This window comes from Melozone crissalis, unplaced genomic scaffold (genome assembly GCF_028551555.1).
Source record: "Melozone crissalis strain CALT ecotype California unplaced genomic scaffold, PUWL_Pcris_2 ptg000042l_1, whole genome shotgun sequence".
NCBI lineage: Eukaryota > Metazoa > Chordata > Aves > Passeriformes > Passerellidae > Melozone > Melozone crissalis.
This window is the reverse complement of record NW_026535820.1, coordinates 60,717,937-60,727,880: the sequence shown is the minus strand read 5'-3', so window position 1 is coordinate 60,727,880 and position 9,944 is coordinate 60,717,937. Positions and strand designations below refer to the sequence as shown.

The window sequence follows — 9,944 nt, the reverse complement described above, 5'->3', positions numbered from 1 at the left end:
GGGCGGGCGGGGAGGCACCGCCCCGGGCCCGCCGCCCTCACGGGACCCGCGGCCGTGCAGGTACCGCGGCTGCCGCGGCCCGGGCTGGGGTGCGGAGCGGGGCGGCGGCGCTGAGCCACCACGGGTCACCCCGCGGGTCCTCCGGCCCCAGCAGCCGCTAGCCCCCGCCTTCTGCCCGCGGGTTTCACGGGAGAGAAGTGTCGGTATCTCCCTCCTTCGTTACCGGGGTAGGGGGGCTGCTAGATGGGTGAGAAAAGGGAGGCCACCGGCGGACCCGCAGTGCTGGGCAGGCCCGTTCAGCCGCCCCGGGAAACGGGGTCTGGCCGAGTCTGTCGGGAGCCAAGAGAGTGCTGATGGCTGTGTCGCTTTCGGTATACTGCGACTGTCACCAAACGGTGATCTCTTGAGATCTACTTAATTTTTGTTTGTTTCGGGGAAGAGCCAGTTCCAAACTATGCATTGGGTGGGGGTAATTCTTCTCTCTTTTTTCACAGCTACGAGCACTCCCTGGAGACATGGACCACTCAGCGCATCCATCCGGGGTCCTGGAAGCTTCTGATGTTGGGTCTCAGAAGGAGAGAGTAGTGACAGAGGAGGAATGGCTAGAAAAATGGGAAATGGGTAACATCGGGTTTCACAAGGAAGAAGGGCATCTGTACGTGACTTCACTTTTCTGCCTAAGCTGTTTTAAGTAATGCCATGGGATGACTGGCTTGGCTCATTTAAGAAACTCTTAATTGAAAATGAAACATTTGCAAAAACCAAATTATCTTACATGGGCACATTCATTTTTTTTGGTTTTGAAACAAAAATTAATATAGATATTTTTGTGACCTACATTCGTCAAAGGACAGAGAAAAGAAAGTATTGAAATGAATTTAAACCTTTTACTCTTGAATCAGGTTTTTAACCTTAGAGCTTGGACAGTTTGGCTAGAAAATCTTAAATTTTCTGATGGAGATGCTTTGCACTATTGTTCATGTGAAACTGGGCCTTGAAACTATGTGCAGAGGACATCAGAGCAACTACTATGCAGTAAAAGACAAGGAGCTAAAAGAACAAACCTGATTATATAGTATTTCAAGACCTGTAAAAGTAATTTGCTTGATGCAAAAGTTTCATAATCTTTCTGTTTAAAATGTCTGTTATGACCCTCTTAGAGGTGGGTTGGTTGGGCTGATTAGTTTCAAAGGCAAACAGAAAATAGAACAAACAGAAATGTGTTGATTTCTGAATTACATGAAATTGACTTTCTTGCTGTGTAAGTGGAAGGTGAATGCTTTTTTTAATGTTTTTATTTCTAATGACATGAAGCAGGTTGAGCTAATAACATATGTGCCATTGTGGAGTTTTCATGCTACCTTGCACAGTATGTAGCACTTGGCTTTTCATGTGCCAGCACAAATACTCACAGAGTTAAGTAAAATGTGTCTATTCTTCTGCAGGCTCCTCCAAAAGTATCTGGATGTTCTTTTAAATGGCAGGAGTGGACTGAGGATATTTTTCCCACTTTGTGGTAAAGCAGTAGAGATGAAATGGTAAAACACTGATAATAAGAGCAAAAATCTTACTTGAGGGAGGGAGAGGATGGGGGGGATTCCCAACCTTGTATTGGCTAGTGGAAATGTGCCACTGCCAGGAAAGCAGTGTCACTGAAAGCTGAAGGGAGGAGGAAGCTGGTGTTTTGTATAGTAGCTTAAATTGAATGGATAAGGTCTGATCTGAAAGTCCTGCTGATTGTCCCAAGTTTAGCTTGGGGAATGCTGAATTTAGATGGACAGAGTGACTGAATCTATGCCCTTAACAGTGCTGCTTTCCATAGCAATGCCAGCTTAAATGACCCACAATGAGGTCAGATGTGTCAGACAACATTTTCAAGAGACCATGTGGCATGCCACTCTGGAAATTTAAGTGATTTGGGATAAATGTAACTTCTTCTTTTTTTTTATTCTTAATCTTTTACCTTTTTTTTTTTTTTTTTTTTGTGGGGGGTGGGGGGGGTGATGCAGGGAGGGAGTGTTGTCTTTAAAATTAGGGCCTATATAAGCCAGTACTTTTTCTTGGGAGGGAGGAAGCACAAACCAAAACCTGCACTGCATCTTCAAGTAATCCAGCTATCAGTTTTTGTCACAGTACCTGCTCCCTAGACTGACTGTGGGCTCTGACACAGGTTGGTGTTTTGCTGAGCTGCAGCAGCACAGAGGTTACTGCACCTCCTTTGCTGCCCGTTCCTGCCACACCAGAGAGGCAGCTGGGTGCCTCAGTCACCTCAGTTCAGAGCACAGCTCCTTTCTGAAATGGACAGTTTCTCACTGTCATCACCTCTGTTTTCACCGAGTTAGTAGGAATAAATTAATAATTCATTAAATCTAAATACAGCATGTAATTCCTTGTCAACTGTATGCTGAGTGGTGCTAATTTAAGCTCAGTTCATGGAAGGGAGGTGTTCAATATAATGGGAACACGTCAGAAAGTCAGAATTAGACATATCAGGGCATCTTAATACTAGGCTTTCCCTAATGAATAAATGATGTATGGGAGATACACATTTTGCCCAGCCTGTGGGCCCAATGTAAACCTGGGCCTTCTCTCTCTTGTGTGCAGGCTGGCAGACATGGGGCACAGCGTTGTTGGTGTGGAAATCAGTGAGCAAGCAGTGAAGGACTTTTTTTCAGAACACAGTCTGCCTTACTGTGAGGAGCCAGTCCCTGAGATTTCAGGAGCAAAAATGTTCCAGGTATGTCAAATGATCTGGTGTGGTTAATCATGCAATGCTGGCATAACCGAGTAAACAAGTCGTTCTGCTTTTATGCATCTGTTTTACTGGTAATCATTCGCCTCTCCTGAAGAGGTCTAAAAGGAAGCTCTGAGTTGTATTTTTGGACTGAGAAGTTATTCTTCTAAACTTACTACTTTGACCTTCTTGTAACAGTGAAGCACCTGAATGTAGAAGGAACATATTTTAAAACTGGAGGCATGCCCTGATAGATTGATAAAAGTTGCATGCCTTGGTAGATTAGAACTTCTCTGGAGGGATCAGAAGAGTTATCTCAGTAAACTGAAACTAAAAATATTTCTCAGTGTTTTTCTCCATTGCACATAAATGTATTTTAAATTTTCCATTTTTAACAGTGTATGGGTATATTTTAAGATGTGAAGTAGAAATATATACTTATGAGTGTGTATTTAAAGATAGTTAGCTGATAAGGGTTGTTTCCTTTGCTTTTATTGTAGAGTACCTCTGGCAACATTTCCCTCTACTGCTGCAGTATTTATGACTTGTCCAGGTAGGAATACTCATAGTATTTTACAATTCTCCATAATCTAATATGTATTAATACTGTCTATACTATTATTTTATTTGAATCAGGCAAAGATTTGTCAGGTCCTCTTAAGCAAACTCACATTAATTTGTTTGAGAAACTTGAATGGCCAATTTCCAGCAAAAGTCTAATTCTGTTGTTACTAATTAAGGATGACAACTAATTATCTTGAAATGGGCTTCTTATTCCAAGCCAATCTGTGAAAGTTATCAAAAAAGCATTTTTGCTTTTACAGTAAAACCAAATTATCTTTAACATTACTGATGAATTCTATGAGGCAAAACTTTAGCACAATCCCTTCCTCAGAGTAACTTAGTAAACAGAATATATCCAGAGGTGTCTTAGCACAATAGTTCCCTCTTTTTGCAGTTCTTACTCAGATGTGGTTTTTTTCCTAGATTATAAGGTTTTGGTGAAGTTTTTTGTGTTTGTTTGCTCTTCCTACAAACAACTGTTAGGCACAAGAATTTTTTTCATGTCTCTTCAGTAGGAAGGAGGTAAAGTCTTAACATTTACTTCAATGGGCTTTCCAGGCACATACAGGCACAATAGGTAGTTCAGGACACCAGAACACAGTGTTTACTCTATGATCTCTTTTTTTCAATCTGCCAAAACAATGGAAAAAAAGACCATTCATTACTAGAGTCCAGAGTCTTTCAGACAGTAGACCACGATTGTGACTTCTGCTGCTGCAGCTGACTTGACTAGTGTATATATGTAGCTAGTTTTGCAAAGTGTCAAACAGAGGAGGTGTGTATGAAGGTGACTGTAGATACTGCCTGGTTTCTTACCTGCCTTGTCCCTCCAGTGCAGTTACTTGCTACACTGTAGATCCCTTTAAACCTTTCTTGCTCTGAGTTGACAAGTTGCCCAAGGATTGCTTAAGCTTCTCAGAAATTTTTGAAAAATTCAGTCATAAGTTTTGTAGCAAGTAGTGTGGTGAAACTTGTAACTTCTATCACAACATGGTGTAATAATATTTTGAAATAAACAAAATTAGGTAATTGGTGACAATTTCAGTGCACATCACTGGATCCAGTACATAGTTTGTCGTCACAAAATAAATTGGCAGATAGACGTTCTGGATGCAGAATGAACTGTATTCCCAACTTCAGTCAGCAGATACCCGTGACTAGAAAAATGCACACACACTTCTAGTTTCTGTGTGCAGACAATTTGATTAATTACCCAGTAATTATGGAAATTACACTTAATTCTCTCTTGCTGAGGCTGGCCTACTAACAGGTCCCTTTCATCTCCATTAGCTAGCGTTCATTAGAAGAAAACTCAGATGTGCTCCTGACCTTTGTCAGAATGGGACGTTTCAAAGACTCTTGCTAGTTAAAGAGTAACAGGAATTACTGCTCTTTCTGGGAATTCTGGGACATATGTAAAACAGTTATATTACACAATCATGTACCTCCTAATACAATTATGGCTGCAAGACTTCAAAAGAAAATCAAAAGTTGCATTTACTGAAACTACTAAACATATGCAGAGACAGAAATTCACAAGTTTCTTCTTAATTCCAGTGGGTTTTCTGCAGATATGTGAATTTCTGATTTCCATGTTAAATTTGTTAGATGTAGTAGTCCCTAACCCACGTTGAACACCGTATAAACGCATAGCAGTGTGTTACAGTGAAAGTGCTTCCTCATACCTTAGCTTCATCCTGAATCTGCATCAGAATGAGAGACAGCTGTGTGCCTTTTTGACCTTTTCCTCATGGCTTCATTGTGTTGTGAAGGAAATTAGATGTGCAGAGGGACAAGGATTACGCAGACACTCAGCAGGTCCTGAGATCTGGGCAGCCAGGAGACCAGGACTGGGACAAGGCCACAGCATGAGCCTGCCTGTAGCTCATGGGATGTCTGTAGGCTTGATGAAATTGCTTGGGAGTAAAGTACATGAAATGCATGTTTGGAGCCACTGCTGCCATTCCAGTTAGACCAGAATAAAGTTGGAAAGAAAAACCAAGGGCAGAAAACCTCAATGGCTTGCATGAGGTCACCCAGCAGACTCAGCTACACAGAGAGGAGAACTGCCTCCAAACTTCAGAAGATCAAGGCACTTGCCCTGCTGAACTCTCCTTTGTGCCCTGCATGTCCATTGCTTGTTTAACTGTCTCTTTAAGAATCTCCTTTTGGTACAAGGCTGGTTATTTAAATTAGATGCTTAGACTTGGCAAACTTTAAAAGAAGTCAGCACTTAAAAGTGTTATCATGTCTCATCGCAGTAGAGTGGGAAATACAAGATCAGCTTGTAGGTTAGATGCCAGAGACTTAGCAATGCCATTGCAATGAAAATAGCAGTGGTGACAGAGAAGTTCTCATGGTTTAACTCTGGCTAAGGTGGTGGAACTAAGCACCGCACAGCTGCTTGCCCACTCCCCCATCATAAGATGATGGAGAACAATCAAAAGTAAGAAAGAAATGTGTGTGGCGATGAAAACAGTTTAATAATTACAAATAAATTTCAAAAAGTTGTAAGGAAAAAAAAATACACAACAAAGAACAACCAAAGAGAGAGGAAAATAAAACCCAAGAAAAACAAGTGGTGCAAATGAAAGCAGTTGCCCACCACCAACCAAGCAACTGATGCCTAGCCAGCAGCCAAGCTGTGCCCCCATCCACTAACCTCCCACCAGTTTTATTACTGAGAGTGGAACCAGATGGTCTGGAATATTCCTGTGCTCAGCTGGGGTCAGCTGTGCTTGCTTTGTCCCCACCCAGTGTCTTGTTCATTCTTGTACTCTCCAGCCTACTCAGGGTGTGAGGAGCCAAAAACATTTTGGTGCTGTGTAAGTGCTGCTCTGCAGTAACTAACTCATCAGTGTCTTATCAACATGATTTCAAACCCAAATCCACCAACACAGCCCCATGCAAGCCACTGTGGAGAAAGGTAACTCTTCCCAAGCCAAAACCTGTACAGAAATGAAGACAGAGGTGATGCAATTGGACTCTGACACCTGCCCGGGTGGCAGAAGGGTATTGCACAATTCCATGCCACATTTTTCTAAGTAAACTTATTCAAACTTTCTTTAAAATGACGCAATTTACTTAATTACTGCCTTACTGTCTAACCTCCTATTTTAATAATTACCAAAAACAAGGCTCTTTCTTATCCCCAGATATTCTTTTGTGTTGCTCTGGCTGCTCTTACCATCCATTAATAAAGGCATTTCTTGATAGTCTTGTTCACCAGCAGGCTTTGGGTGGCCACTGAAGCATCTGCCAGCATATCCAGGAACAAAACTAGTGTCTGCAGCAGAGTTGCACTAAGGCAAGCAGCAGTGTAACTTAGCTTTTCTAGCATTAAACAAATTGCAAGCTGAAGCTGTCCTGGGTGTGTAGCTGGGGATTTAGGTGTCTAAAGTTACTGAATGTGCTGAGTCAATGATAGTAAAGCAACAAGGCAGCTTCCTTAGCCTACTTATGAAATCATGCATGGTCAAGAACTGTTGATGTGCTGAGTGCGTGTCAGACAGAAGGATGTGGTTACTGAACACCCAGACTTGTAGCCCAAATGTGTTAAAAGTATGCTCCTTCCTCCCTGCCATGTCTCATCAGTCCCTAAGGATGGGGAAGCACTGACCAATTCCCACACCTCTTTGCTATTGCAGCAGGACAAAGAACCAGGAGGGTTTCTTGAGTTCCAGATCCTGTTGGTTTGGATTATAAAAATGCTTCACTGTAACAGAAAGGTGGTGGAGAATCACTAGCTGCAGAACCCTTGTGACCTCACAAAAGTGTTGGAAAGAAGATGGTCCCTTTTTACTATTTTAAGCTTTTTCCTTGTCTCTTTATAGCTCAATAGTTGGCAAGTTTGATGGGGTTTGGGACAGAGGAGCTCTTGTAGCTGTGAATCCATGTGACAGACCACGGTGAGTAAATTGCATTGTTACTGTCTTTTCTCTGATGTATCAGTGACAAGTTTTTGATCCTGTGACTTGTTAATGAGTCGTTTTACATTTAAAGGATAAACCCTCACAAGTTCTTCTCTACCACAAGCATCTGCAGAGTGCTGTATTCTTCCTTCAGGAAGCCACCCTGCCTCTTGGTGGGAAAATATGTGGTTTGTTGCAACCCAGCAGAAGCAGGGCTGCAAGGCTCATCTGAATTCTATTATTTGCTTTTCATCACATCTACTTCTTCCGTCTTTGTTCTTTTCCTCCTCACTCCCCTTGATTACAAATTTTTGTTCTTGCCTATAGACAGTCCGAATTTAGTTTTCACCTGCTCTCAGGATTTTTGAATAAGATACAGAATCTTCAATTCACAATAATTTTAAAAGATAAGGACTGTACTGTGTACTGTATTCTAAACTGTGGCAGATGAATACTTTGACTATTAATCTTGAGTTGAACGTGCAAAAAAAGATAAATGCTTGTTTATGGGGAATAAAGACAACTTTTATTTTATGTTTTTCATGTGTAGCATGAATTTTATGCTCCTGAAATTTAAACTAAGTTTTGGTTAGTCTCTGTGCAGTTCAGTTCAAATTCTGTCTGCATAGAAATGCATTTTGTTGAATATTTTGAATGCTATGGTTGAATGCTTTACAAAAATAATAAAGTATAATTTTTCCTTTTAGCTATGCCAGTTTGATGATCAGCCTAGTGGAGAAAAATTCTTCTTATCTCCTTGTTACAGTTTCATATGATCCAAACAAACACAAAGGTGAGAACTTTGTACTGCTCATGTTGTGATTTTGCTCTAATACAAATTGTATAAAGGTGTATTAGATGTATTAAATTGTAGATGCAGTAATATCTTCCCCAAGATTTTTATCTGCATAGCTTTGTTAGCTGGTGACCCCAGTATGACTGTGTATAACTGTGTGTTAAAAAGTTTAGATACTGACAAAGCTTGGGACTAAATTTGTGTTTTCTCTAGCATTCAGACATGCTAAAGGTAAGTTGAGGACAGTCATGGTATATTAACAATGAAATGAAACTGTAAGTGTGGCTGCTACAATGAAGCTGGAAGTCAGAGCACTTAAAAACATCCTGTCTGGTCTGGGGAGCTTGAAACACTCCCAAGAACATCAGCTTCATGCTGTTTTTCCAGTATTTGCAACCAAATGTGTTGCCCATCTTGTGCCTCTCTCTCAGCCATTACCACACTCTGAATGTGGTAATTCTGTAAAATCATAAGGTACTTTTCCTTCTATAGTTTTTGTGTTATGTACTGAAGAGTGATATTTTTAGTTGATATTAACTCACAAAAGAAAGAGATCTTCTTCTGCTTTAGGGATCTTCAGCATAATTCCCCCCCCCCCCCAAAAAAAATCGGTGTTGCTATCACAAGCAAGAACAGTTTAATTCATTGCTTTCCCTCTGACAATGTTCAGCTCTTAGCCTTAGTCATGCCACTGTAGTATAAAGAGATTGTAGGCTGGATTCACACAGCATGCTGAGAGTGCTCATATCCACGTCACATTCATGATTCCCTGCTGCAGCTGCAGATGAAGCAGCAGCAACACCTGAAGCTGTCTGGCCTGCCAAGGTGCCACGTGTTCTGGACGTGTTTTCTGGTTCCTTCTGGTGCCACACCCTGGGGCCCCATTACAGGCCAGGTATTGTGAGTGAAGGGGTTGGCTCTCCTACTGCAGTGTACATTTTGTCTTCTTCCCATGTCTCCTCTCTGATTAGCTTCACCCTTTTCTTTCAGGCCCACCATTTTATGTTCCTGAATCTGAAATTAAAAGTTTGTTTGGTGAGTAAAATTTCACCTAACCCTTAGGAATTTTTTCAAAAACACTTAAAGTTGTTTACATGCCTTTACCTTGCCCTGTGATGAGTGATGCTGTCATTTGCTTCTTATCTAAAGGCTAGAGTCATGGAAAAATACTGGGAAAAATAAATACCATTTATCCACACAGATTTTGCTGGCATGGACAATTCTCAGTTCTTCAAAAAATACGAAGAAAAACCAAGAGGCAAACAGTTTTTTGTCTCCCTTTGGTACCTTTTTTATTCTCCCAGGATTCATACTGCACTCAATAATCCTGTAGCTGCAGTCTTAGAGTTCTGTTTGACCATTTTGTCTTTGCCTGCACCTCATCAACCAGTTGCCCTGTTTTAATAGAAGCCCTACCAGTGCTACAGTTTCTACTGTACTTTTGTGTCAAATAGGAAAAGTAACATGGCACTCAAAGAAAATGCTAAAAATGTACCATTCAAATCCATCAAAATAATGAAATTTGGAGCTATGTCAGGAATTTAATTTTAGGAGTTCCTCCTGGTGTGCTGTAATATCTCACTTTTAAATTTACAACTTTCTGAGACTCTGGCAGTGTTTTTGTGCAGTGAGTCATTGGCATAGACAATTACATCCCAGTGCAAAAGAGAGCAATTAAATTCCCCTCAGTGCACTGTGTTAGGACTGTGGGGAAATCTGTGGATAAGAATTTTTTGCATTTTTCATTGACTAATCATTCACTAATTTGTTATCCTTATCTCCTTTTCAGGAAACTGCTGTGAAATTAGGTGTCTTGAAAAAGCTGATGCCTTCTCGGAGAGGCACAAACAATGGGGACTAGATTATTTTCTGGAGGTGCTATATCTACTCAAGTTTGTAGCTTGATTAAAATTTGTTAAAATTACTTGCTTCACACCTT

At 41.0% G+C, this 9,944-nt stretch overlaps 1 protein-coding gene across 3 annotated transcripts; it reads left to right on the top strand.

Annotated features, from left to right (window-relative positions):
• TPMT (thiopurine S-methyltransferase) lies at positions 1-9,944 on the top strand. Of its 3 annotated transcripts, none has more exons than XM_054284761.1 (9): positions 1-60; positions 495-655; positions 1,446-1,538; positions 2,605-2,737; positions 3,235-3,287; positions 7,132-7,206; positions 7,917-8,002; positions 8,996-9,040; positions 9,795-9,944. In XM_054284761.1, the coding sequence occupies exons 2-9, from the start codon at positions 516-518 to the stop codon at positions 9,908-9,910; spliced, it is 741 nt and encodes a 246-aa protein (XP_054140736.1). In that variant the 5' UTR covers positions 1-60; positions 495-515; the 3' UTR covers positions 9,911-9,944. The 3 variants fall into 3 exon arrangements, with proteins under 3 accessions (XP_054140736.1, XP_054140737.1, XP_054140735.1); XM_054284762.1 differs by lacking the exon at positions 1-60 and adding an exon at positions 79-227; XM_054284760.1 differs by lacking the exon at positions 1-60 and adding an exon at positions 246-371.